This window comes from Penicillium waksmanii, assembly GCF_028829765.1.
Source record: "Penicillium waksmanii strain IBT 27052 chromosome Unknown utg000007l:1.0-4314555.0:1.0-4317578.0, whole genome shotgun sequence".
In the NCBI taxonomy this organism is placed as follows: Eukaryota; Fungi; Ascomycota; class Eurotiomycetes; order Eurotiales; family Aspergillaceae; genus Penicillium; species Penicillium waksmanii.
Genome location: NW_026643253.1, coordinates 2,884,944 through 2,912,306, shown reverse-complemented (window position 1 = coordinate 2,912,306; position 27,363 = coordinate 2,884,944). Strand labels below are relative to the sequence as shown.

General features: G+C 49.8%; 11 protein-coding genes across 11 annotated transcripts; 6 read left to right on the top strand and 5 right to left on the bottom strand.

Moving 5' to 3' along the window:
• Positions 1-176: 176 nt before the first annotated feature.
• dbp7 (putative ATP-dependent RNA helicase) lies at positions 177-2,468 on the top strand (the record flags this gene model as incomplete). Its single annotated transcript, XM_057267145.1, has 1 exon — positions 177-2,468. One exon carries the CDS (start codon positions 177-179, stop codon positions 2,466-2,468), a length of 2,292 nt encoding a protein of 763 aa, XP_057121346.1.
• A 79-nt stretch (positions 2,469-2,547) lies between these two features.
• On the bottom strand, positions 2,548-3,888 carry N7481_007925 (WD40 repeat domain-containing protein; the record flags this gene model as incomplete). Its single annotated transcript, XM_057267144.1, is given in 3 exon segments — positions 2,548-2,943; positions 2,960-3,557; positions 3,635-3,888. The coding sequence occupies 3 exon segments, from the start codon at positions 3,886-3,888 to the stop codon at positions 2,548-2,550; spliced, it is 1,248 nt and encodes a 415-aa protein (XP_057121345.1).
• A 488-nt stretch (positions 3,889-4,376) lies between these two features.
• N7481_007924 (Zn(II)2Cys6 transcription factor) lies at positions 4,377-6,484 on the bottom strand (the record flags this gene model as incomplete). Its single annotated transcript, XM_057267143.1, has 3 exons — positions 4,377-4,929; positions 4,983-5,689; positions 5,741-6,484. The coding sequence occupies 3 exons, from the start codon at positions 6,482-6,484 to the stop codon at positions 4,377-4,379; spliced, it is 2,004 nt and encodes a 667-aa protein (XP_057121344.1).
• A 1,058-nt stretch (positions 6,485-7,542) lies between these two features.
• N7481_007923 (putative MFS multidrug transporter) lies at positions 7,543-9,460 on the bottom strand (the record flags this gene model as incomplete). The annotated part of the gene is made up of 2 exons (XM_057267142.1): positions 7,543-7,661; positions 7,717-9,460. The coding sequence occupies 2 exons, from the start codon at positions 9,458-9,460 to the stop codon at positions 7,543-7,545; spliced, it is 1,863 nt and encodes a 620-aa protein (XP_057121343.1).
• A 546-nt stretch (positions 9,461-10,006) lies between these two features.
• N7481_007922 (type 1 glutamine amidotransferase) lies at positions 10,007-10,992 on the top strand (the record flags this gene model as incomplete). The annotated part of the gene is made up of 3 exons (XM_057267141.1): positions 10,007-10,247; positions 10,366-10,592; positions 10,702-10,992. The coding sequence occupies 3 exons, from the start codon at positions 10,007-10,009 to the stop codon at positions 10,990-10,992; spliced, it is 759 nt and encodes a 252-aa protein (XP_057121342.1).
• A 777-nt stretch (positions 10,993-11,769) lies between these two features.
• Positions 11,770-13,598, bottom strand: N7481_007921 (OTU domain-containing protein; the record flags this gene model as incomplete). Its single annotated transcript, XM_057267140.1, has 5 exons — positions 11,770-11,901; positions 11,957-12,192; positions 12,239-12,575; positions 12,631-13,073; positions 13,148-13,598. Coding segments are annotated over 5 exons (1,599 nt in total), but the record flags the coding sequence as incomplete, so codon positions are not given.
• A 949-nt stretch (positions 13,599-14,547) lies between these two features.
• On the top strand, positions 14,548-17,046 carry N7481_007920 (FAD-dependent oxidoreductase; the record flags this gene model as incomplete). The annotated part of the gene is made up of 9 exons (XM_057267139.1): positions 14,548-14,570; positions 14,602-14,802; positions 14,862-14,965; positions 15,019-15,122; positions 15,176-15,551; positions 15,609-15,910; positions 16,234-16,401; positions 16,436-16,601; positions 16,712-17,046. The coding sequence occupies 9 exons, from the start codon at positions 14,548-14,550 to the stop codon at positions 17,044-17,046; spliced, it is 1,779 nt and encodes a 592-aa protein (XP_057121340.1).
• Positions 17,047-17,603: 557 nt separating this feature from the next.
• On the top strand, positions 17,604-18,239 carry N7481_007919 (TVP15 family protein; the record flags this gene model as incomplete). The annotated part of the gene is made up of 4 exons (XM_057267138.1): positions 17,604-17,623; positions 17,714-17,829; positions 17,914-18,003; positions 18,067-18,239. The coding sequence occupies 4 exons, from the start codon at positions 17,604-17,606 to the stop codon at positions 18,237-18,239; spliced, it is 399 nt and encodes a 132-aa protein (XP_057121339.1).
• Positions 18,240-20,204: 1,965 nt separating this feature from the next.
• On the top strand, positions 20,205-21,908 carry sreA (siderophore transcription factor SreA; the record flags this gene model as incomplete). Its single annotated transcript, XM_057267137.1, has 3 exons — positions 20,205-20,515; positions 20,584-21,098; positions 21,154-21,908. The coding sequence occupies 3 exons, from the start codon at positions 20,205-20,207 to the stop codon at positions 21,906-21,908; spliced, it is 1,581 nt and encodes a 526-aa protein (XP_057121338.1).
• Positions 21,909-22,420: 512 nt separating this feature from the next.
• N7481_007917 (CapA family protein) lies at positions 22,421-23,755 on the top strand (the record flags this gene model as incomplete). The annotated part of the gene is made up of 1 exon (XM_057267136.1): positions 22,421-23,755. The coding sequence occupies one exon, from the start codon at positions 22,421-22,423 to the stop codon at positions 23,753-23,755; it is 1,335 nt and encodes a 444-aa protein (XP_057121337.1).
• Positions 23,756-24,033: 278 nt separating this feature from the next.
• N7481_007916 (PTH11-like integral membrane protein) lies at positions 24,034-25,415 on the bottom strand (the record flags this gene model as incomplete). Its single annotated transcript, XM_057267135.1, has 5 exons — positions 24,034-24,425; positions 24,483-24,550; positions 24,618-25,059; positions 25,134-25,170; positions 25,227-25,415. The coding sequence occupies 5 exons, from the start codon at positions 25,413-25,415 to the stop codon at positions 24,034-24,036; spliced, it is 1,128 nt and encodes a 375-aa protein (XP_057121336.1).
• Between the last annotated feature and the right edge of the window lie 1,948 nt (positions 25,416-27,363).

Below are 27,363 nucleotides of genomic sequence, written 5' to 3'. Positions count from 1 at the left end.
GGTACAACTATAATGTTCTGACCGCCTTCCGTTACTAGAGTAACTCCCAGGGTTTGCAGTGTTTGTAAAGAATCGCCTTTTCTGCCGGTGGGTCTTAGCGGGAAAAAAAAAGTCTCGATAGCAACATCTTTTCCTCACTCTCGTCGGATTGTAAAGTTTTACCCCGATCTTTCAAAATGGCGGACGATGGTATGCTTCTGAACTTCGCCCTTGGTGACAGTGTCATCACGCAAGAGGCCAAATACAAGGGAGGAACATGGCGGGACCGACTCTCTGCGAAGAAGCGCTCGCAGCACCAACCTCGAGACGACGAAGGCAAAGGTCCCCACCAGCCCAAGAACCCCAATCAAACACAGCTTGGAACGAGATCAGCAAAGCGACAAAGAACGACCGATTCAAACGAAGGAAGGGGCGGAGAAGGTGGTAACCGATCGCGACCGCAGCAGCAAGGACCACGCCGACACCCCGGACAGTTTGCCTCTTCTCTTTTCACCAGCAACCCCGAATCAACACATGTAGAAGAACCGAAGTCTGAAGAGCCGATCGAAGATGCAAAGCCGACCAATGCGCCCCTACTGGATGGATTGGATACCTTTACCAACTTGGGATTGTCGCCCAATCTGGCTGCGCATCTCCTCACAAAGCTTGAGTTGAAAGCACCTACCGCGATTCAAAAAGCTTCCGTCTCACAACTCCTGAAAGAAGAATGCGATGCCTTTATCCAAGCCGAGACTGGTTCCGGTAAGACCTTGGCTTATCTTCTGCCCCTGGTGCAACGGATCATGGCTCTCTCAAAGGCGACGAAGGAGGCGGGCGTTCATCGTGACAGTGGACTATTTGCTATCATTCTGGCTCCGACTCGTGAGCTGTGCAAGCAGATTTCAGTTGTTCTGGAAAACGTTCTCCGATGCGCCAATTGGATTGTCTGCGGAACGGTTATTGGTGGAGAAAAGAAAAAGTCGGAAAAGGCTCGCCTACGGAAAGGACTGAATATTCTGGTCGCCACGCCCGGTCGCTTGGCCGATCACTTGGATAATACGGAGGTCTTGAATGTCAGCAATGTTCGGTGGCTGGTTCTGGACGAAGGTGATCGCCTGATGGATTTGGGATTCGAGGAGGAGCTGCAAGGAATTGTCAAGAAATTGGATGCGAGACAACGACCCAGTCGAGTTCCTGGTGTCCCCACGCGCAGGACCACGGTTCTGTGTTCTGCTACATTGAAAATGAATGTGCAACGGCTTGGCGAGATCAGTTTGAAGGATGCCATTCATATCAAGGCCGACCCGACCGATGAGGACGGAAAAACAGAAACAGACGGTAAAAAAGATGATGAAGATTCATTCCGCGTCCCTGCTCAACTAAAACAATCATACGCGGTCGTCCCATCCAAGCTGCGTCTAGTATCATTGACTGCATTCCTCAAAAGGACATTTATTCGCAAGGGTTCAGTGATGAAAGCTATCGTCTTCGTCTCATGTGCCGACTCGGCAGACTTCCTCTTCGAGGTTTTCTCAAGAGAATTCGGCAAGAGAAAGGGAAAGAAAAACAAAGATGGAAACGACAGTGGTGACGAAGAAGAAACTGATGAAGCCAAGGTTTTGAGTGAACGGGAAAAGATGTCCCCTCATGGTACTATCGCACCGGCCACTGCCTTCTCCAACTCATTAAATTCCGTGAGACTCCACCGTCTCCACGGCTCCCTACCCCAGCAAGTTCGAACCGCCACTCTCAAATCATTCTCCCGCAGCGACGATCCATCAGTCATGGTCTGTACCGATGTTGCCGCTCGTGGTCTAGATCTGCCAAATGTCGAACTGGTTATTGAGTATGACCCAGCCTTCAGCGCAGACGACCATACCCATCGAATTGGTCGTACCGCACGTCTTGGTCGCGATGGTCGGGCTTGCATTTTCCTGCAGCCCGGATGTGAAGAGAACTACGTGGAAGTCTTGAAGCGTGGCTACCGCGATGGCGGCAAGGCACTCACCCGCACCGATGCGACAGAAATCCTCAAGCGCGGCTTCGGCGTCAGCGTGGACTCCAGCAGCAAGAATTGGGAGGAGAAGACGACGGATTGGCAGATGGACGTCGAGCGATGGGCTCTGGACAACCCCAAGTATTTGGAAATGGCCCGCCGCGGATTCCAGTCTCACATCCGTGCCTACGCAACCCACATCGCCGCCGAGCGCAGCATGTTCGACATCAAGGAGCTTCACTTGGGCCATCTTGCCAAGAGTTTTGCTCTCCGCGATCGACCTGGCAAGATCAATGTCCCCGGTCTGCGTACCAGCAAAGAAGAAACAAAGAAGGACTTCAAGGCCTCGCGCAGCGGCGCTGCCGGTCAGAAGAGGAAGGCCGGTGCGGCTGACGATAACCCAGTTTCCTCTAACACCGACGATGCGGCCCGGAGGATGCGTCAAAAGATGCGCGAGAATATGGCCGGAGCCAGCGAGTTCAATCTTGCTTAGAAAAGCGTATTTGTTTATATTTGTTCACGTTGCCCGATATGTGGCGATGCATTATTGTACAAGAGCATTAGCATTTGTTTCAGTAGATATCCCATAATGAAACCTTTCCATCCTTGGAACCAACTGCCAGCCAGTGTGTCTGTTGTACTTTGAGATTCCGTTGGTTATGAACTGTAGCCAAGGACAAACTTTGCGCTTCTGCCTTGTCGGACGATGTTGGCTCAGGGACAGGGTCAACTTCCCCAAAGGCCACAGCATAACAACCATCCTTGTGCCACTTGAGAACAGCTAGCTCTTTCATTGTTTTCCCAGAGTATACCCTTACCCTGCTATCCCAACCAGCAGTTGCGAAAATCTTACCATCGCGACGAATCCGTAACCCTTGCTGACCAGAGTGTTTTGTATTGATGGTTTTTAGAGGCAGGTCTTCTCCATTCTTGCCAATGGAGTGTGTTGGGATGGGATGTTTGATGATCTGAGCATCGGCGGACGAAGAGAAGAAGCAATCGCGCGAGGGGGGGGACATCGATAGAGAGAACAGGTTGGCTGTGCGGGCGACTGCCGTATATCTTTTCCCATTTCCATGGGTGGGAGGAGATGTATTTGAGATCAAAGCTCGCCGGGTCGAGAGGGCCCCTTCGAACAAAGGCCATTACATGCCCATCCTCGTATGCAGATGCCACATAGAGATCACCCGACGCGGAAAGAAAGATTTCCACGCTCATGACCATTCCGGTTTTTATGGTGGGGTCTGACCGGATGGTGCAGAGGCGAAGTTCAGAGGGGAGGTGGAAGATATCAATGCCCCCGGAGTCCAAAGCATTGGGGACTGCAAATAGAATGTCGTTATTTCTTGCTTCGTGTGGTTTTGATTCATTATCGATGTCTTTTATGGTGTTCTTATCGATAAATGTCATCGAAAATGCACAGAAGTTGAGTGCATTGACAGGGAGAGAGTGTAGGAGCCATGGCTTAGTCCCCTTGTCCTGTTGATTTGAAGCCGACACATCGACTGGAAGCGTCTTGTCAAGAAATTTCTCGTCTTCTTTTCGAAGCTTCCAAACGCATAACTTGTGGTCGCGGCCATGTCTATACCAAATATTTAGCAAGGCAGTTCCAAATTCCAACATCCTGATATCCCAGACTGATCGCTGAACACCACTCACGTGTATATCTCTGCCCCGCCACCATCAACAGCGAATCCCTTAGCTTCAAGAATAGCACCCTCGTGGGCCTTCCAGACTGTCACCGGCCGTTTGGTGACTAGATCCCAGACGACGATCCAGCCATTGGCATCGCCCGACACAAGCCGTAGGTTCTGAGAGAAGATGTACAGGGCATGGATGGGGGCTGCATGGCCGCGAAGAATGTAGACCGGGGTAGCTGCGGCTTGTTGAGATTGGCTCGTTAATTCAGCCATCCCCAGTTTGCTAGTGATTCATTGGATACCTAAGGTTGTCTTGGTCGAGATTCCGGTCTGGCGAGCGCGTCGTTGGCGGCGGATTATGCCACCGCTTTTCCAACGAACAGAAGTATAGGTGTCGCTGCCATCCAATTTTAAAAAAAACATCTCGAGGTTAGTATCTAGTAAATTTGACAGGGAGAGTTACTAGTAAGTTCATAAATTATTCCACTTCAGAAATTTTCAGAAACAACTTCAAGATCTAAGTTAGATTCATACGACAGATATACAAGCAACTTCTTTCATGCAAGTTTGTCAATTCCAGTCATGATATCTAGTACGTTTCAAGGTTGATACGCTCAGTAGAAATATCGAAATATGTACTCCAGTCGGAGACAAGGTGATGGGTCACCTGGCATTTCATTATTCATTTGCACGTGGGGGTATTCTGAAACTATTCATCACAGCAGTGCTAAGCTCCGGAGAGGACGTCGAGAACTATTTAATCAAAGAATATAAGACCCATACTGGTGGTATTGGTCAAGGGTATGATGGGGGGCGATATAAAGCCCTTGGTAAGGATGCTTCTCTGCTGAGAAATCGCTCATACCCAGTAGCGGATTTGAGAGACGCAAAGAAATCTCAGGCCCTTTGGAGATTGTCTGATCTAGCTCGTGATAATGACTGTTATGCATCTGCATAGGATCCACTGTTTCATGGGGCGGAGGGGGCCAGCCCCAGTGCTGCCGTAACTCGTTCTCGATAGATTGAGCTGACCAAATAGTGTCTTTGGCTGTCGCAGTCAAGATGCGAAGCGCCTCTTCTTGGGCTTCTCGGGACTCTAGGCTTTCTGCTGCGATTGCAAGGCAGCTGATTGATATGTTCGCCAGACCACGATCCTTGAGGTGGACGGCAAGGCCGCAGATATCATAAGCATGAGCCTGTTGCATTTCCTTCATCTCCGTACGGAAATCTGGCTCCATTGGATGGTTTCTTGCCAAGAGAATGCGAGCTATATGGTAGAAAAACTGGGCAATGATAGCAGGTCGTTTGGTCATCCTGGAGAGCATTAGCAAGCGAAGGGTGAGGGTTAAGAGGCAAACAAAGCTTACCAGATGGTCGGAAATACCGACTGTGTGTTGCTGGGCCACGGCTGGACGTGGCCAAGAGGTTGCATCGACGGCGGTGTATTTTTAGCCCATTGATCGCACCAACTATTGTAGTGCCCCCAGTCTTGCAACTTCTGGCTCAACTGCCCCATATGAGCGTCTGTCCCGTTAGGGGATTGCTGATTCTGGCTTTGGACTCGGAAATTTGAAACCTTGCCACAGATGTGAAGAATTCGGTGAAGCCATAGTTCCTCTGATTTGGGGAAATGATGCACGTTGTCTATATGCATGTCGACGCCCCATGTGTCTGGGTCCCATGAAAGAGACCAGCCATAACGCAAGCAACTCAAAAGCTCCATGCTAATATTGATCCAGAAGCAGGCGCCCCCAAGGCCGGGTGTCTTAGAATTCCAACCGCATTCGCGGATCAGAGCTCTTGACCCTGTCGTATGATTTATCTTCGTTGTTGATTGCGAGGGGATTGACTCATATATACTGAGAATCAGCGCAGCCGCCGCACATAGAACCGAATCACGATTAGGGTCTTGTATCAGACTCATAAGGTCTTGTGTTGCCATTTCGTAATAGCGAGTTGCCTTTTCATCCCCGTAGGATGGATTGACGACCGAGAGATGCCGAGCACCACAGGCCAAGAAAGCCTTTAGTAACATGGGTTCTTCGACAGTATAGTATGGTAAAGTTTGCGTAAACTGTATGAAAATTAGCGGAGTCTCTTGTAGTAACTGCTAATGATGACATACGTGTCGCATTGGATCCATAGACTCCATCCAAGGACCGACCGCTTCAACGAATGTTTGCAAGAGGAATATTTGTTCCGGGTCACTCAGCGACGAAGAACTGTACTGCTTCATGGCGAGCTTTCGCGCAAAATTGGATGTCCCATGCGGAAGTAGCTCATCACCAGGCACGATGTGAGGCTCGTGCCACGTATCAGGTCCAACTATAAAGTCATGGGGGACATCGAAACCGGTTGGGTCGAACGAATGGGCTACAGATTGGAACAAACTTGTCAGATAGTCCGCACCCAAGGCATTGAATGCATCCTGGTGCAGAAGCTGGCGATCCTGGACAGGACTTTCCGGCTGAGGCGGAGGATATCTTTCGAAGCCGCCGACATACTCAGATGCGATGAAGCGTGAGTCGTCCCTGAACGTCACTTTGGCACCTTTGGGCCGATCAATGATATGTGGCGGAGCGACCGTCTGAATGTCGATAAAGTTCAAGCGAACACCACGCCTACATATCCTATCTGATTTTCGACAATTCAAACACCGACCCAAGGCTTCGTCGCACTTGAGGTGTCTCTCCCGACAGGTGAGACAACCTGTGCGAACCCTCTTTGCCTTCGTATCTGACAGATCGGACTTCTTGCGATTGGTGCCAGCAGCGCGAGGGGAGTTTCCCTTCTGGCTTTTGGGGGTCGACGTTCTCGAGTCCACTCTCGGTGACTGCGATTTTGACTGGGCGCGAGTGGTGAGATTCATTTTGTCCTGTCAAGTATTCCACTTGCCCTATCCCCTCCTTGTGTTCTAGCCACCAGGGCCAACCGGGGCAGACAACCGCCGGTTTGATCGAAGGTTTCCGAATTCACAAAATCTTGATGGCGACTGTGGTCGAATGGCCATGTTCGCTGCTGGGGCGTGGGGCTGGTTCCAGATCCGACAGTCGGAGAATTTGAAAGCTCGAAACGGTCGCAAAGCGATTCCGAGGTCTTTGGACGATTGCTCTTTGTACAAGCGAGACGGAGGCGAAGGCAGAGGAGGGGCAAAGCAAGGAGTCGGAGGTCTGGACGCTGGGGTGTCAACTCAGGGCCAATCAGAGAAGTAAGTGGCAGTGATCATTGCCTTGCGATAACAGGCTGTATAAAACGTGGGTAGACGGCCCTGCTCGAATGGGCTGGTATGCAGGTGGTGTCAAAGAGGATCGGCCTGGCAATTCAACGCGGAGGTTCTTGAGGGAAAAGCGGGACCCCGGGGAACATCTGGCAAGTTCCTGATTGGTTCAAGATAACTACACAGTTCTAACTATAGAGCATCACTGTTATCCCTTAGGGTTGTTGTCAGGTGAATTCTCGATAGCATCTTCCCATATTCCACGTGAAGCATTCGACTTGATGGAAATCGATTCGATGCCCTCCTGGGTTCTGGGGCGGAAGTAACTGGTTCGCCAGTGCTGGCTCTATAGACCCATCGTCTAATTTGCGCTCTAGCAAGTTCGAATACAAGCATGCTAACCTTGGAAACTTGGAGATTTTTTGACGCGTTTCACTCACACTGGCTTGAGTTTCCTCCTACTAATACTACTGGTAGGTACTATTACCTAGTACCAGCAGTAGTACCAAGTTTGCAACTTCAAGTTGGTGCAGGGAACAGATCTGATAGATACCCCACTACTAGATCTACTACTAAAATATACATGCAAAAAAAATAATAATAAAAGAGGGTTGAAACAAAACTGAATATGACAAAATTTTGGTTCGGCCATGAGAGTATCGATGACTCCGTCTAGGACCTGATGTGTATATCCTGTGATAAAATAGTATTTAAGCCTTGCTGCCGAGTCGGGGCAAACGAAGGCGGGAATGTAGTAGCAGCATGAGGGCACCCCAAAGGGCCGCGGACAGAAAGGTTGCGCGTAGAGCAGTCGCATATGATCCGATCACTATCCAGCTATCAGTAGAGAGACGACAGAGTAAGAAAAATGAAAGAGTACGAACCTTGATGTTGGTGCAATGGGTCAATCCCAGAAATAGCTCGGATCGACTTGCGAACGAGAGCAATGATATGGTCTTTCTCCACGCCCTTCACGTTCCGTTCCAGTTCGTAATAGAGAGTATTTTGGAATATCCAACTACTGATAGACACACCCATTACGGCTCCAAGGTTACGTGCTAGACCGAGGGTGGTAGTTGCAACAGCTTGGTCATCCTGCTCGCTTGTAGCCAGCACTGATACCATCACGGAGGGAAATGAGAAACCCTGCCCCAGACTAGAAAATGACACACAGATCATCGCTAGCGCATAGGGAGTATTCATATTGAGGGACGCGGCGGTACACCCGCCTAACAACATGCAAAAACCACCAAGGATAATGGTTGGCTTCATTCGTTTCGACCAGGTGATTAAGAATCCAGTTCCGACGCTCGAAGCAGTGATGGCAATAGATGCTGCCACTAAACGCAAACCTGAATCTGTGGGGCTAGCCAGCTTGACCGCTTGGAAGTAAAGAGGGACATTGAACATGACCGTGTTGACTGAGACGGCGCCGAAGAAGTTGCCAATGATGAGGCTAGCCCGAGGATTTTTCGAGAGCAGTTCAATCGGAAGAACTGCGCGTGGCACCCCGCGCTCGTATCTGATAAGAACAATACCCAGGAGCAGAGCCGCGACCAAAGAGCTAATCACCAGAGGATGTTCCCAGGGGAATACATTACCACCCAGATTCAACCCCATGATCAGAGCGGTCACTGCTGTAGCCAGGATGAATGCACCAGTCAGGTCGATGCTGCGAATCAATTGCACCACGGTCATTCTTTCCGAGTTGATGGTCCGTTTGATGCCGAGGTCCGCCGGGATGGTACTTGCGGCAGTGATGAAATATACAAATATGAAGGGAAGTTGAATGAAGAATGCACCACGCCAACCTATACGATCACAGAGGAATCCACCAAAGGCAAGGCCCAAGCAGCTGCCGGTGCCATAGCACAGGTTGATGTAAGATTGATAAACACCGCGATATTCGATGCGAACCAGGTCACTAGATATAATTTGACCCATAGAGAACACACCACCGGCGCCAAGGCCACAGAGGGCCCGAGCAGCAATGAAGCTGCCGATACTTTGCGCCAACCCACACCATGCTGTGGTCAGGAAGAACATAACGATGGAGAATAGATATACGGGCTTCCGGCCGAAGGCATCGGAGATGCGTCCGAAGAGCGGTAGGAAGGCTGTAGATGTGAGCAGGAACGCGGTTGATAACCACGAAGCAGTGTTTGCGGCATTGAAATAGGAAGTAATAACCGGATGGCTCGATGCCATCAAGGTGGAGTCGAAGAAGCCGATCAGATATCCGATGAGGACACCGACGAAGATAAGCCAGAATCGAGCTGGCGATACATCGATGAATCTGGCAGCATAGCCATCGTCATCTTCTTCTTCCGGAATGGCATCTGTATTGCCGGCAGAGGCATTGTTCCTTTTCACAGATGCTGAGCCACGCGACGAGAATCGTTCTAGGTCGGGCTCGATGTCTAGCCCTTCTGCTGATGTCACCCGGACCAGACCGAGGGCATTAATCTGCTCTTGCGTCTCGTCAATTGAATAGTTGTTTTCAACATTGGTGCTATGACTGGTCACACTGTGATAGTGAGTGGTTTGGCGGGATTCTGATGTTGTTGACTCATGTTGCAATAGCGGAGTGGCTTCCGACGGGTCTGTTCCCCGTTTCGCGGAAGTCATTGTCGGACGGCGTTGAGACCACTATATCCTCTATCCCGTGGTCAGGGAGGGTAAAAAAAAGCAACAAAGGCCAAGCCAGGGTTATCGCTGCGATTGCTGGTCTCGGCGCAAGAAGAATGTGGTACAAAAGGGAAAAGAAACACGAGTCGGCGGGGTCCAGGGTGGAGATGGATTTTTAAGCAGCAACACGAACAAGTTGCATGGACTCCAGGTCGATCACACGAGACCAGCGAGCGCACCAGAGATCAGCTTAGTGCATGTAGACTTCCGGTAGATCGCCTTCTAGACAAGCCACTCGGTATAAGAGGGAGTGGCTGGGACGGGGAAACCAATGGGTGTCGACTGGGGGACCTCCAGGGAGTGGGGAGTCGGCGATAAACGATAAGCGGTGGAATTGGAGACTTTCTGATCCGTTGGAGTCATTGGTGATTTCGCCTCTGACACTCGCGACGCTGCTCACCATTCATCTTCATACCTTCACCCAGTCGAAACAGTCATACGAACACTTTACGTCCCAACCATCTTACGAGAACACCAACCGAAACAATGCGAGCCCCCCTTCGGATTGCCGTGCTGGAAGCCGATACCCCAATTCCCCCCGTCGACGACCGATACGGTGGTTACGGAGGTGTCTTCACATCGCTTTTGAAATCCAGCGCAAAGGCTCTCGATAAGCCCGAACAGCTCGATCCGGAAAATGGACTAGTCATTTCTAAGTGGGACGTTGTCAGCGGCACGGAATACCCAAAGTTGGAGGACATTGATGCCGTGCTAATATCCGGATCAAGTACGTGTGCCCCCACTCTTTAGATCACTAGTGCGATTCAATGCAATGCAATATACAAAATACTTTGCATGTGGTATATTGGCGGTCATAACTGATGTCGATATCTCAAAAAACACAGAACATAACTCCTACGAAGATATCCCTTGGATCAACCGCCTCGTCGAATTCACCCAACACGTCCTCGCCCAAGATCGAGTCCGCATCGTCGGAGTCTGTTTCGGACACCAAATCTTAGGTCGCGCGATGGGAGTGAAAGTCGGACAAAGTGATCAGGGATGGGAGATTGCCGTCTGCGACATGGAGTTGACCGAGAAAGGCAAGGAAGTGTTCGGACTGGAGAAGATCGTACGTGATGCATTCATTCCATTCCGGCGACACATGCAGAATCCAAAGCAACGCCAATAGAAATTTGCAAATGGGCTAACTTATGAAACTTATCTTCGCCATATTATAGCGCATCCACCAAATGCATAAGGATATAGTATACAGTTTACCCGAAGGTGTCACCCTCCTTGGCCATTCACCCCAGTGCGCAATCCAGGGCATGTACTCCCCGCGCCGTTTTATTAGCGTTCAGGGACACCCTGAGTTTACGGGTTGGATGGAGAATGAAATCATTAGCCTCCGGGCTAAGATGGGTGTTTTCAATGAGGACCAAGCGCAGGAAGGCCTCAGCAGAGTCAACAACGAACACGATGGTATTTCGATCGGGACGACTTTCCTGAGGTTCCTACTGGAGGAATAGACCTCTGCATGCGCATCGAGTTGCAGCTGTGCTGGCCAGCTGCTTGTACATAACACGTTCAATTATAGATACTAGATGCCGACTTTGCTTATATTTTGTTGTCGGTCAAGACTAGATGGCCTCAATAGATGATACAAACGCTATGAGCCGATAAACCGAATGGAATTAATTCCGTAGTGTTGTCTTGCTTAAAATAGGGTTGGTCCGATCGTGTTACGCGAATGCACCCTGCCGAGACCTAGAATATGCGGTGTGACGGTCAACCTGCACGAAGATCAGACAGTATCAGAAAATCCGAGTAAGAAATAATTATAAAAGAGAGTACAATGTGGAACTACGGAAGGAAAAATTCAGTAGGTAACCGATCCGGGGATCTGGTACCAGGAAAATATCCCATTGGATGTGAGAAAATGCTCGCGCAATCCTCAACATCAGCCAAAACCGTCTAAGCTAAATAGTTCTTCTCGAATCTCGCTGAGAAAATGCACGTCGTGAGCCATTGAGGAAAAATGCACCAGGCATTCCCTCTTCCATGCAAATAAAGTCAAAACGCCACCGCAGCCAACCTGGCTGTTGTTCCATATGGCCATGCATGTGTGCCAAAAAAAGAAGGAGAAGAAAGAGATCCAAGGTTCCAGCAAGTTGAAAATGCTTTTCACGCCAACGCCGTCACAATGCAAATAGATCGCTTCAAATAAAGATGGGAATATAGGTTTGGGAGAAAGGGGGAAGATAAGAGCAAGCGCGCTGCGACTCAGGAGTGGAATCCCATCGCAGCTACGTGGGTCGAGATTTTGAAAGACGGCCACTCCGACGAGGGCCTCTGCCCATGGCAGTTTCAGATGTTTCTGAGGCGCTGTCATCTGGTGTGGAGTCTGACTCCTTTAGTTTCTCGGCGTCTGATTTCATCTATGATGTTAGGTTAGTGGCAGGTACCGTGAAAATACTAGCAGAGCGAACTGACTCGAAGATTCAGAGAGACGACCTCGTTTTGGTCGTCTCGAAAAGATATGCCAACGCCCAAGGTCAATTTTGAGACCATGCGTTTCTTGGGTCGACCTCGGCGAATGGCTGGACGTGGCTCTTCTGAGTCATCGCCGCTGTCTTCAGCAGATCTTTTGCTGCCTGTGCTGAAGGGGGACGATTCTCGTGACATCTGGACACTCGAGTTGAAACTCTGGGCTGGTGCAGCCTGTTTTTCTGTGGGGGGTGTCCAGCAGAGCGGCAAATGCCCGATCAATGTCACCGCGGCACTTTTGAAGCATATCTACAATGGTGTCACGATCATATCGCCCGCCAAGTCCATCTTGGATGGATTGTATATCCCAAGGAGGGTAGACGTCAACGGCTAAGCCGGGGTCGTCTGTAGAGTCAGTGGACGCGAGGTGGGAGTCTTGGGGAATAATATTGTCTTTGTCAAGAGCTGACGCTTTGAAGTCGGACGAGACCTTCTCTTTACAATCGTCGACGTGGGTATATTGAGGGTGGGTGGGTAAATCGGGTGACTGGTAGCCTGCGGAGACCTCAAAGAGGCCCTTGTGGGGTCTGTCTATAGGCCGCACTGAAGAATAGTGTTTGAAATCCTAAGCATGGGGTTAGCTCAGAGCTCGAGAATAACAGATGAAAGGATAATCCTACGTGGAATGCAACATTAATAACACCACGATGTTCATCGGGCGAAGCATTCACGTCCCGGAATGCTTGCACACCATCCATCGTGTAAACATTGATGTCCACTTGGTAAACTTGGCAGAAAGCCTGAAGACTCTCAGAGCTGCCCCATTCTCCATTTTTCCGAGTGGTAGCTATCATTTCTTCGAATCGACGCTCTTTGTCCTCGTCCGAAGGAGCTGCAACATCGGCGGAACGCGTAGCGTAGGCGGACACGGCGGCTCGTTTGGGACGACGGCGTTCACCACCCTCAGCCACCACAAATTGCATGAAGTATCTCTTGTGTGTTGTCATATGGTTGGCTAGTAGCTGGCGGATCTCGTCACCGTGGTCGAAGCTCCCGTATAATTGGTCGGAGAGGGAGTAGTAGAGACAATTTCCTGCATTTGACGCGTCAGAAACCCATTGTTCTAGGAGATTGAAGCTAGCCACTTGACTATAGCAAGCTGATCCCATTTTCATAGAAACTGCGGGTTCATCTTACCGTCACCTTCTGTAGGTAAAGCAAATAAACCGTGTTCTCTTAAGCAGGGCATTTCCAAGCTTTCCAGGTCGACTGATTTCTTGTGTCGGGTGGGCGAGGTATCTTGTCGGATGGGTGAAGCATCTTGTCGCTGGTCCAGCAGCGAAACCTGGTCAGTGGTCTGGGGAAGAGAATACTGTGCTAGTATATCTGTGTTGAGGGTGGAGTCGGGGTGGTGTTGTTCGTGGGCCGCAAGTATGGGCACAATTCTGCCACCGTTTGCGAGAAGTGACATGGTGAACGAGGCCCTTCCCGGGAAGAGGACGGCATCTATGAGGGGGAGAGCAAATCCGGGGAGAGGGGAAAGTGAAAAGGAAAATAAAGTAGAAGAAGGAAAGAGAACAAGAACAAGGAACCCGCAGAGTGGAGGAGGCCCTGCGGGTGCCGATGGATAAAAAGGAAAACGATGTTGCTACTAGGCCACATTTGCCTGGCGAGAAAAGTTTGGGGGCGGTCCAGCTTTGTGCCTTCCCTGATTGGCTGCACGTGAGCCCTTGCCCACTATGACATCGCTCAATAGGGCACTACTAGACTAGATATGGAATACAGTTTATAGTATACCCTAATAACTATACTGAGACAGAGTATATTATTTGGTCATGAGCTCATTAACAATGTACAGCAGCTACTCTCTTCTCTTTCAGCACCCTCCACCCCTGAACCTCTGGAAATGTGATCCATATATTCCTAGGGATACAGTGGAGCCCACTGGAGTCCGCGGGTCATTACGGAGAGGCCCTTGCAGTCGAGGCGGTGGAGGGTACAGTTTTAAGCACACTATTGACTGTTGCTGACAGTATTCGTAAACCTCGAAAGTTCTGAACTTACAGTTATAGTTATAGCTATCGTTATCGTAGATCTTATTTGCAAAGACTAATTAATATATCTTTTGCAACATTATTACATCTCCTCACTTTCAACCTTATCAATCAAATACAATCCCCAAGTTGTTACTACAGAAATTAGCCCCTCAGATGCGGAGGCGTATTCGAGTGTTGTTTTGGTCTGTATTACTCCGCGTCTCCACTGTGAAAAATTCAGCGCGTTAAACCAGATTACCCCCTCTGATTGGCTCTGAGCCACACCGCCGCCACTCGAAAATAGCAGTCGGCGCACCGGGTCGTACAGATGTGTAATTTACCCCGACCCTAAGGTGACCAGCTCTATTTCTCTTATCAAAGGGTATGCTCGATAGCGGAGATTAACCCGACTCCTCCTCTCCCCCGCTTCCTTAAGGTTCCTTGCCCCTAATGCTTCACCGTTGACTCATTAGATCTGCAATCACTTCTCAACTAGAGACGCCACCTCTGAAGAATCGAAAATTATCACACCGCTGCAGTTCGAATTGGAATCCTCACAAAATGCCAAACATCGTTGTTTTGGGGTAAGCTATGGACGCCCCGCTTTGATGCTAGTGCAGTTGATGCACGGCCATTGAGAGCTGTGCAGGGGTTGCTTGAGACTGACGTTTCTTTCAGTGCTGGAGTCTCCGGACTGACAACCGCTTACCTTCTCTCAAAGGATCCGGCGAACAAGATCACAGTTCTGGCTAAACACATGCCCGGCGACTATGATATTGAATATGCCTCTCCCTGGGCTGGTGCCAATTACATGCCGTATGCTAAACAACCCCTATACTCAAAGTTCTTTCATTGACAAGTATTCTCTCCAACAGGGTGGGCAAGGAGGGAACTGACCATGAACGCTGGGAGCGAGAGACATGGCCCTACCTGAAGGAGATCACAGAGAAGTACCCGGAGGCCGGAATGCACTTTCTCGGTATGTGAAGTGCATCGACTGGCATGGCTCTCGCAATCCTAACGAGAATTTAGGCACTCTCATCTACAATCGTAAGAAGGATCAAGAGTCGGATACCGGTAAATGGTTCGCGGAATTGACCCAGCCAGACCCTTGGTACAAAGACGTTGTGCCTGATGTATGTCAATATTGGGCCGAGGAAATACAGACATACGCTAACGAATTGTATAGTTCAAACCAATTCCCAACGAGAAGCTGGCCCCAGGGGTCGATAATGCGCAGGAGTTCACGTCTGTCTGTATTAATACTGCCATCTACCTGCCCTGGCTGGTCGGCCAATGCGTCAAAACTGGAGCGGTCTTCAAGCGCGCTGTGATCAAACATATTGCCGATGCTGCGAACGAACACCATACCGGCCAAAAGGCCGATCTCATTGTTAACTGCACTGGTCTGTCGGCCAAGACTCTTGGAGGCGTTATGGACAGCAAGATGCATCCTGCTCGGGGTCAGATTGTAGTTGTCCGCAACGATCCCGGCCCTATGGCTTCTGTGTCCGGAACGGATGACGGAGAGACCGAATGCCTGTACATTATGACCCGCGCTGCAGGTATGAGCATTCGATCCTTCAATCTCAAGAATAAAACAGCTAACTTGACTATTTTAGGCGGTGGCACTATCCTGGGAGGTTCTTATCAGAAGCACAATTGGGATTCCCTACCCGACCCCAATCTCGCTAATCGAATTATGAAGCGTGCTATTGCGCTGGCTCCTTCTTTGGTCAAGCCTGGTCAGGGCATTGAAGGTCTTGATATCATCCGACATGGCGTTGGCCTGCGACCTCTGCGCGAGGGTGGCACTCGCATTGAGAAAGATGAGGTCAATGGTGTCAAGGTCGTTCACAACTATGGGCATGGTGGATTTGGATACCAAGCTTCCTTTGGTTGCTCGGTGGAGGCCATGGGGCTGGTCAAGGAGGCGCTGCAGAGCGGACCCCGAGCCAAGCTATGAGTATTGGATTGTGCAGAATTTGGCTGCAAATACCCTCACGCCATTTGCATACATAGCATTCATTTGTGGATCCGCTGAATCCCATCCTATTCGGATCGATCCATGCTCATTACAAAATGTGACCTCAGCGCGATTATATGATATTTGTATCGATATAGTACTAGTAGTACATTGTAATTGTGTTTAGACGCCCCCATACAATTGTCGCAAGGTCACTTTTTCTCTTGCATTCTCTTGCTCCAAACCTGTCAATTGGACTAGTTGAATACCGACACTACTAGTATCAAGTCAACTATGCCACGAAAGGATTTGAACGATATGCCTCCCGAATCCAAAAGGTTGTCAACGAATTTGGCAATAGTCCACTAGGTAAATCGCCACTAGCGACGCAACCCTTGACAGCTATACCGGAGACGATCCTTGCGATGGTGATGGATGTCGATGGTCAAGTCAAAGCCCATTTCACATGACCTTTCATAAAAGACGTTCAATCAGCTTATTAAAGCTGGCTATCATGATATCGACAAGCTTCACAGCAGTAGATGGGAGGAAAGAACAATCGTTCTCCGCGAGGGAGGATATAATCGCTATCGAGAACAAGCTGCAACGAATCTTGGCAATCTGGCCGAATTCGTGGTAGATGAGTACGGTATGTCTCTATCTGCTGGTTCAAACGGGATGCTCTCAGCCAATTATCGACCTTTGTGTCATCTTGGCCCAAACAACTGCTAACGGAAATCCTGATCGATGTCTGCGAAGACGGTGACCTCAACAATCTACTCAAGAGCGCCCATGGGCAGAGAGAAAAGTCGCGAGCATTGATCAAAGAGATCAAAGGAATTGGCGATTTGGCCGTGGAATTATTCTTTGACAATGTTCAGAGTGTCTGGCCTTCCATCGCCCCATTTGTCGACTCACGGAGCCTTCAAACGGCTGAAGAGGTGGGGATCGGGGCCAACATGCATGCAATGTACAGCGCACTGCATCAAGATCCCGAGCGGATGAGTTGTTTTGTCAACGGACTGTCATCTGTGCGTCTGGAGAAGAAACAATTTGATATTGGAAGTATGTACGCTGGACATACATACCCATAAGACTTCGTACAGTGGATGAATATCCACATCACCTACGTAACAACCGTAGTACAAATGCTAAGAATAGTAATAGTATTCGTACATCACTCCCCTTTTGGTTCAGCCACATGGCATCACGTGATCTCCAGCCACCGGGCTTGACGGACCCGCTGCTTGCGACAGCCAGCTCTCCATCCCCCATCTGCCGCGCCCCTGTTCTTCGTACATTATTGACAGCTGTTACTTCTTCTTGTTCTCATTTCTCCGTCATCAAAATCATATCCTTGGTCGCTCCTTTGGTTCCAGACAAGCACAGGTACGGATGAAGATGAGCTTCGCCCCCCTCAGGGTCGACTCCGCCCCCGACATCGCCAGCTGTGGCACTGTTTCAACCCCATCTTCCTGTCAGTGCTCGTGAAACTAACGACTAAACTAGCGAACCTACCGAATACCTCAGACCTTTCCCACTCATCTTATCTTCGTCATCGACAGTCTAGCGACTCGGCGACGTTGACCCTCGAACGTGGACTACCCAGACCCTGTTGATCAAGCGGAACTCGTCAAGCATTAACTTCACAATGGATTTCTCTAACATCTTGTATGTTTTATTCACTCTCGTTACTTGGCCTAGCCTCCTTGCCGGAGATACAGTTCGACGTTGAAGGGGTAGCGTTAATCTTGCTTACAGTCGACTCGTGAACATCGCGATCGGTGTGGTTATGGTCCTGGGCGGTATTAGCCAGTTCTTCCCCATTTCCATGAGCTCCATCATCGTTGGTATCTATGTGATGATCTTTGGCGCTGGTAAGTTGATGACGATGTCGTATCGATGACAAGTCTATCGCATTGTTTGTTTGTTTTTTTGAAGAGATACTAACGTTGCCGCAGTTGTCGCCGGTCTGGAGTTCCTTCCCAACGTCCCCGACTACGCCTACCGCTACGCCTCCTTCCTGTTCTCCTTCCTGGGTCGTGGTGTCTGTAAGTTTATAGCTGTCGAAACCCATTCCTACGCTCGTCGCTAATTGATTATTCCCTCTCCAGTTTACATCTTTGTTGGCTGCATCATCCTGCACGGCCACATCCTCCGCGAGATCGCCGCCTCCATCGTCGGCATCACTGGTATCGCCTACGTGGTGCTGGAGTTCATCCCCTCCATCGAACCCCCCTCCAACATGCGCGAGTCCGACCAGGGCTGGGGCGCTGAGCAGGTCTAAGCGTTTGCGACGCTGCGACAGCACCTGTGATGGTTGCCTACAGTCTTGGTGACGTGGCGCTCAAATCAGATGAAAGTGGCGCCCGTACTGATGCCTAGAGGTCAATCACCAGTGCGATATATGACAGTTGATGAGGACAATGAGAGAGGGCTAGGGTATGTCATCATGGGTGGATACATTGGTGCAAGCGTGTGCCCAGTCAAATTTTTGGAAGAGGCTTTTGATGTGCTCTTTTTTGTGGAGTACAGCCTCGATATTTCCTTTTCTTTTTTTTCGCCAGTTATGTTTGTTCTTCTATCATGCCTTGTGTTGATACCTGAAAGGAGATACGGTCCTGCCTAGAACGATTTTTCTGTACTATAAAGTGTAGGCCTTGTGGCCTGCAGCCAATACTACATGGATATGAATATGAAGGGCAGGTCGTGGCCAATGGCCAGTGGCGCAATACATTAGCAATTTCCATCAAAAGTGGATAGCAAAAGTCAAGCGAAAGAAAAGTACGAACGGCGGCTCGGTTGCAATCCGACGGATGTGATTCGATGAAAAGACTCCATTTGACGCACCTTATTAATCCCATTCGCCTCTTTGGGGGAACTTCCTCGGCATTTTATTACGAGCAAACACAATTTGCACCCTGGAGGGCCTGAGAGCCTGAGGAACGAGGCCCTGATGGGTACTTGCGTGGTGCCGGTTAACCAATCACAGCCACGAGATTGCTGCTGACGCCACCCTTCCGCCAATCAGAGAACAGAGAAAGCTGATTGCCTGCGCATAGGCCCGCCAGCGTCTTACTTGGGAAGGTGCGGATGTCCACTGTTGCCCCCCCCTAAACTTCATCAGGCCTCGGTGGAGTCGTTTTGGATCTGGGGACTGTCAATTCTCGATCGATAGAGACATCTAAGAGAAAAAAAGTAAAAAGTGAAGAAACTGTCAAATGGAGGGGGAAAGAATAAGAACAACAAAAAGGGGAGGGGTAAGAATAAGCTGAAACGCCCAGAGACAGAGATTAGATGAGATAGGGAGATGATGCGATTAGCCTGATAGATTGATAGCCACTGATCCCCCCTTCGTAGATCGATAACCTTCCCCGTCATTGGGTTCTATCTTCTTCTCCCCTGCCGATTCTTTTACTCAATTTCCCATCAGCCCACCTCTCTTCCACCTTTCATCTATCCCTCCTGTACATCATCTTCTCTCTCTTCCTCCCCCCCCCCCCTCTTACTCCCGTTATCAGTCACTCTCCTCCGCATTGTGCATTCGCATTCGCCTCCTCACCCTCCTCCTCCTCCACCTCCACCCCCCTTCACACCGGCTGTCCCGCTGGGATCACCGTCCTGCAGGCCCTAACGACTTGGTCCACTCCTTGTTTCGTTTAGCTCACACATCGGCCGGCATCCCCGAAGACATCTCCCCACAGCGCCAAGTCAGACCCAAGGCGTTCTTGCTTTGCTGTCACCTGTCGCAATCGCCCATCACCTGACCATTCCCGGCATTTTGGGACGCCACTTTCTTTGATATCGCTGCCCTCATCTTTTCCTTTCCCCCCCTCAAGGCTGTGACTGTGCCGATCCCTGGTCTCGCCTCTCTCCCCAGGCCTGCTGTGCCCCTCCGCCTTCACCTCCCTTTGAACCACCATTCAGATCCAGTCTTCTGTGCTCTGCCCTGGCCCGCCTCCCTACAGGAACATACATCACGGCCCGCTGACCGACATTTGGCCTTCTTGGTGCTATAATCTGTGTACGTGCAGACTGACGTGCGTGATACGGTGAAATTCGGCTCTAGACTGCAGTGCGACATACCCCTTCACCTCCTTCCCGGCATCCAACATATCATCCTCTTCTCTCCGCTCGCGCCGCTTTGTTCCTGGATCCGCCTCCCCCACAATCCGTTCGCCTGTCCTTCCTCTTGGGTTCCGAGCAAAAAGATTGGCCGACCATACCTTGGCCCTCCGGCAGTGAGGTGGTAATGTTAGCGTCCATTTCACAAATGGAAACGGTGCGCTCTTTCCCCGGCACCTCTGGTGGCTCAATGCGACAACCCTCCGCGGAGGATTTAGACGCTGCTCAGCAGCTGATCTCTTCCGCACAGGCTGGTCGCGAACATCTAGCTCGGCAGTATGGTGAATCTACTCCGATCAAGGGCACAACAAGTCCACCCCCAAATGGTCCACCATCAGCATCCGGATTTTCGGCCGATGGGAGAGCAGACAGTCAGCCCCCGGGCAAGACTTCACCCAAGTCTCAGAAAGACACGAGCTTTCTTGGACATTCCTGCAGGTGCGTTCCCTCCTCGATTACTAGCTCAATTGTTCAAAGGATGTGCCAAGAAACTGACATATGTACAGCAATTGCGGAACCAAAAACACTCCACTTTGGCGTCGATCGCCAACAGGTGCGATGATATGTAATGCATGTGGTCTCTATCTCAAGGCTCGCAATGTGGCTCGCCCGACAAAACGAAATCGTGCCCAGCAAAATCCGGAAACCGATAAGCTAAACGCCCCGCTTCCTCAAGCCGAGACGACCACACCATCAGGAGGCGGTTGCAAGGGCTCCTGCCCCGGTGGTGGAAGTTGCAATGGTACTGGAGGTGCGGAAGGTTGCGATGGCTGCCCAGCATACAACAATCGTATCTATAAGTCTTCTCAACGAGGGACTCCTGCTATCCAGCCCCAATGGGGTCGGGCTGCCGGCCCAGAGACTGAAATTCTGCCTGCACCCCCGCAGGTAGAGACTCCTCCCAAGCTTCCATCCACTGCGGATGGAAACTCCACTCTCGTTGCTTGTCAAAACTGCGGTACGACAGTAACTCCACTTTGGCGTCGGGATGAGCATGGCCATCCCATCTGCAACGCCTGTGGTAAGCAGTCATTCTATCTACGATCTGAAACCACCCCCATCTAACTCACGAACAGGATTGTATTATAAGCTCCATGGTTGTTATCGCCCAACCACAATGAAGAAGTCGATCATCAAGCGCCGGAAACGTGTCGTACCAGCCCTGCGAGATCAATCTCCCACCGCCGCTACCCAGTCCTCAAATGGATCATCAGCATCCCCTGAAGCATCTCCCGCTGCACTGGCCCACGCCCACGATGATCACTATCGATACATGAGTGGCGAGCCTATGGATCACATGCCCCGACCTCTGCCGTTCGCACCACCCCCGGTTGATTTCACTGGCTTCCATATCAGCTCCGCCCCCATGCAGCACCACCAGTTTCCCAAATTGCTGGAGCCAGAGAGGTTGGGCCCGTCCCCGGTTTCTTATGGACGACGATCTGCATCTCCAAACTCTATCAACCTGCCGCAGAAACGGACCCTGGCGGAAAGCACGTCAGATTCTATTCCCACAACCCCTATGGAGTCAAATCAGCTACCACCCATTATGTCCTCCGCAAATCCGTCGCCCCCAGGCCGCTTGAGCTCGATTTCATCCATTCTTAACCGCACCGAGACTCGCGATGACTCGCGGATGGAACCGCATATGAATCGACCTCAGGGACTTCAGCCTTCTTTAGGACACGCTGGGCATCAACAATCTTTGCCCGGCATCTCTTCCTTGACTGACCCATCAGTCGAGAGACGCGCACAACTAGAGCGAGAGGCCGAGTTGATGCGCGAAGCCCTCCGACAAAAGGAGCGGGAACTGGCCGCAATTGGCCGATAGTTAATTCATACACCAACACGAGCCCAAGTCATGATGAAAGTAACGAGATTCAATTCGAAATAATTTGGTTCAGGCTGGACGTTTTTCTCAAATGATACAAGGCGCAAACATGGAGATTTGCGCAATGATACCACTCAACATATTCTTTTCTTTCTTTTTTTCTTTTTCTTTTACGGGATCGGATCGGCATTGATACCGTGTTACTATGCCCTTGTTTTGCCAAAAGTGTTAGCAGAGAAAATGTACTCATGGATTGCTTTGGGTATAGAATAATTTGACTCCGAGTAAATATCACAACAATAGTATTTGCAGTACGCTTTTGTAGAGTTGGTGTTAAGAGTAGTCTTCCCTGGCCAATTTTGTGATCTCCGAGTCGCTGTTTTTGGTTCGACCCGGGGAATACCGATGTCATCATGACTTGATTCGGACTTCGCATCGACAGTACCTTTAGTTTCTTCGGTGCTCCTATAATGGCAAACTCGAAGAATGTACCTGAAGTATTGCGATACAGAATGACCAGTCCCCGAACTTTCACCCTAACATTCACCGGAGATGTGATGCTGGGCCGTCTAGTTGACCAACTCTTCCCGGAGCACGTCAACAACCCTCAAGACGAAGCAGTTGCAGCCAGCTTCAAATCCGAACACCCATCTATCCTGGGTAAGGGAAACTATACCCCGTCCTCACCGTGGGGCACGACGCTCCCTCTCTTCCAAAGATCCGATCTAAACATCATCAACCTCGAAACGGCAGTAACAACCACCCACGAACGCTGGCCCAATAAGAAATTCAACTATCGCATGCACCCAGCTAACCTGGCGCCTATCTTACACTCTGCTCAAATCGATTACGCTAATCTCGCGAATAACCATGTCCTCGACTTTGGCAGTGAAGGTCTTGTTGAGACGGCTTGGACATTGAAGAGTGCCCGAGTTACTTTTTCTGGCGCGGGCGAGACGACGAATGAAGCGTTTAAGCCGGCGAAGTTATTTCTACCAAGGAAGACACTGCTAAGGCATGGCTGTATTAGTATTGGTACTAGTAGTGATAGTACTGGTACTATAACTACTATTGCGCCAGAAAAAGACGGTGGGGTTGACTACCTCCCCGTGCACATATACTCCGGATCCGATCACCCTCAAGACTGGAGTTCGATCCCAAATTTTCATCTAATCGATTACTCTCCGAGTACGCGAGTCCAATTGCGCAAATCGCTTCTGTCAAATGGCACGATGGAACATCCCGACGAGACGGACTCGGAATGTGACATCTACCACCATGCAGCACGCCGTCGTCACCAACTTGAACACCACAACAACGACAACGATAGCGAGTCCACGCAATCGAAGAGAAGCAATGTACCCGCGTTAAAGATCTTCTCCATCCACTGGGGTCCAAACTATAAGTGGAAACCAGCGGATGAAATCTGGTCATTGGCGCATTTTCTGATTGACGAGTGTGGCGTTGATATAGTTCATGGCCATTCTTCTCATCATGTCCAGGGGGTGGAGATTTATCAGGGGAAAGTGATTATTTATGGGTGTGGGGATTTTGTGGATGATTATGCCCTGAATCGGGAGTTTCGGAATGATCTTGGTGCTGTGTGGAGAGTTATTTGTCGTGAGATTGGAAGGGACGGGGAGCAAAATGGGCCTTCGGGTTTGATTCCGGTGAGGTTGGAGATATTTCCTACGCGCATTGATAGGTTTAGAGCTATGTTGCTGAACTCGGGGGATGTGGATCATGTTTGGGTTCAGGGGAGGATTAGTGCGCTTAGTCGGGATTTTGACACGCGGGTGCGTGGGGAGCTTGGGGAAGAAGGGCAAATTATTGTTGATATTGAGTGATACCTAGTAGCAGATAGCGATTATTAAATGTTGAAAGATTCAATGTATTTGTTCAAGAAAGTAGTTGTTTGTTTGTCCATGATTATAAAATAAACGTTATGCGAAAGATTGAATGTCCAGTTGACCGCCCAATAATAAATCCTGACCCTAATATATACCAAGAAAATGAATGAAGTGTTGTAGGCCGTCACAATGCTGTCGTAAAAGTAGAAAGAATAAAAAGAAAAAGGGAGAAGTGCCCGGAAAATAGAAATGATGAGCTTCAAAGAATGTTATGGTCATGAAGGAGGAGGAGATTCGATAACCAATCGTCGTTCGCTAACGGTCTCTCCCACCTTCGATTCTTGCGAAACAGTCATCTCGGTGGTGACTTCAATTCCACCAAATGAGCTATGGCTTGAGCGGTTTCCGTGCTTGACATTGATCGAATACATATCGAAATCCTTGTCCATGTTTTGGCTGAACAGGTCGGTTTGTTGTCTTTGTGAGCGAGATGCAGTGATGTTACGGGTGTTGGTGCGCGGGTTCGAGGTGTATCGGTTGTAGCTGTTCGTCGAGAGAAGCTTGGGGAAAATACTGCTGATAATGGGACGAAGGAATGGCAGGCAAGCACAAATGATTGCAACATTGCACTCCGCCGCAGTCCAGTACGCGGCATCGACATTGCTGTCTATATGGAAATGGTCAGCGGAAGTTTCGGTTGGGTATTGCCGAAGTCAAAACATACAAGAAGTGTCGGTGCTTTGGGCAACGGTTCGTAGACTGGAAAGACGTAGAATACTTGTAATAACGACACTGTATGGCATATCGTCATTAGCACATGCATATACTAGTTGTATTTTGGGTTTCCATGAGCACTTACAGAATACCAATTGCAAAGACTCCCATCAGGGCAATCTTCTGCGTCCGTGGTAGTTGAAGTTTCACAAGCAGCGGCATAGGCAGCACCAATAGTATCACATCGGTAAGAATGTTCATCGACGCATTGAAGAACCAGACAGCTTCAAAGTTCAGGCAGTGACCGGGTAAGTCGTGGTTCCAGAACTTGGCGACTGGGACGCAGTTTACGTAGCCGCTGACGATGGCCCAAGACGAGTATGTAGCAACGATCGCCATCACAACATAGCAGGCGAGACGAAAGGAACGAGCGGGGAAAATGCGGATATATTGCAGAAGAATGGAGAATTTGGTGAAGGCCAGGCTGGCGTTGTACATGGGAATGGCAGCCCAGAGGCATTTTAGCTGCTTTTGGAGCACTTCAGACGAAAGTAATGCTGAGTGAGTACCCATTTTATAATGGTATTCTAAATAAAGAGGTATGGTCAGTTGCTAGGTCCATCAGGTACTGCTTAGTAGTTATCACGGAGCAAACACGTACGGGCAGCGACTAGTGAAAGGTATATGATGGAGAATATCTGAAATTACGGCTGTCAGCTGTTGATGTCATTTGTTAAGCATCAAATCAACATACCAAGGCAATAAGAACACTCCAGTCTTCACGGCCTGTAATCTTCATCAACCCCAGCCGAGCAAATAGGCGCATGCCGACGATAAGCGCAGCAATGCCAGTCAAGACCGCTGTCACAACCAGCGCTCGCTGGCCACGCTCATGGCCATCGTCACTGGCGCGGGGAAGAAATTCGTGCAATATGTTGTCCATGTTGATTGGGTGTATAAAAGAGTGAATGGTGTGGCGAGGACGGTTGTCAAATGAATGTCGTGGGTGAGTTCGGGCCTTCAATAATCTAGCAATATCATCCAGCCAACTCTCAGAAATGGCGGCCTACTGCATCGAAGTCGAAGAAGCTCCCGTTGGCCCGATTTCCCCGGTATCACAAAATCTGCAATGGAATGATAGACTGATGTGTGGGCAGAGAGGCGGGGGATAGCACTTAATAGCTGGGTCCCAGGGCTCTGGCTGGAGTAGAGTGGATCTTGTGTTCATGCAAAGCATCACACAAGGAAAACCTTGTTGGCCAAACTGCGATCTCCGCAAAGTTCGCATAGTTGACTCAATAGTGCACGAATAGGCGGCGATCTTCAAGGACAAAACCAGGTCATTGGGCCCGTCGTCCCCGACAAGGCACCGGCTCGAGCGTGCACCATGTGGCCCTCGTGGCTTCGGATGGAGACTCCTTCCATGCAGGGACGCCTCTGAATGCACCGAAGTCTGCCATCGAAGGCTCTAGTGTGGGCTTGGTCGCCTGTTCCCCACAGCAATCGTCACCCTTTGGTGGGCCCCGGCGCTGCAAGCCCTGTTCTCGAGCCATTTGATCCTGTGAAAAGTAACTGGGATTGGCATGTGGCTGCTCAATATCCCATGGAACAATTGACCATCAAACTTTTATTGTCGTCGCCAGCCTCTCTCTCCGAGCTATTTTTCGGAGATATCAGCATAGGGGAGCGCTCGTGAACGGGCCTCGCGTGCTATTGTTGACCCACTTTGGGTACATGATGTTGCACTTCTCTCGGTGGCGCTGCCCTTGTTGTGTGCCTCAAGATTGAAGCTGCATCACAGTGCAGGATACATGCATAAGGCTGTATTCCGCTTACACCGTGTTCAATTCCAGTCATAACAATTCCGCCAATCTATGCATCACCGCTGTTTAGCCGACGAGCTGTATGCATCTGTGCTTCCAGACCCCCATCCTCGTGGAATGACAAAATTCCCTGAATGTAACCTCCGGCACTTTGACTTTGAAGATCCCGACGTCAAAAACGACAGATGCCAATCCGTGATTTTCGCGTGGATCTTGTCCCGTCGAGACTAGGGCGATGCACCATCCCCTGAACCACTCACTACTCCTACATATGTATTTGATAGGTGCTATACCCCTTTTGCTGCTCGACAAGGATTATTTACGTCGGCAACTCTGTTCTCCAGTGATTTGTTTAATCATTGCACATCTAGCACCGAGGACAAGTCCACCAGAAACTGAACCCCATGGTAAATCCTAATTCAAGGCACCTGCAAAGCACTCTAAACGAACCCCACAAAATCGCCACTTTTATTCAATAATGCACTTCGCGACTCCACAGCGGAGGTCCACGACTGCTCTGTCCGCGCCGCACATCTCAATCCAATCCATTTGATTATTTGGCGCAATTGAATCTGCAATTGGTCGAAGTGCGAAGATCTTTTCCTTTCGCCCCTTGAACGTTTATGGGGCGGAACATGAGCTACTTTGATCCCTTGATGGTGTCTTCGCCCTGGAAAATATACCCCCGAGCTCAATGATCGACATGCATTTTCTAGGGGGCGGTTGCTGATCCCTATCCTAAGCGCCTTACCATTTCCGTCTAGCCGAGCGCCATCATCAAGACTAAGATCGAGTGGCGTTCTTCATAACTGAAATACGTATCTTTGCTTTTGTCTGCGATGAATGTGGATTTTCTCGGAGAATCATCCGCTTCTTTCGAGTTGCACTACTAGCTGCTTTATGGATGTTTATTCCCAATAATAGACTGTTTGATAATTTCTTACTAATCGGCATCTATTTCACTAACGAAACTAGGGATCTGAAACTGGTTCAAATTGACTGGCGTGATTGGGCTGCTACTCACCCAAAATCCCATGTGATGCGCCAGGCACGAGTGTTGCTGGTCTC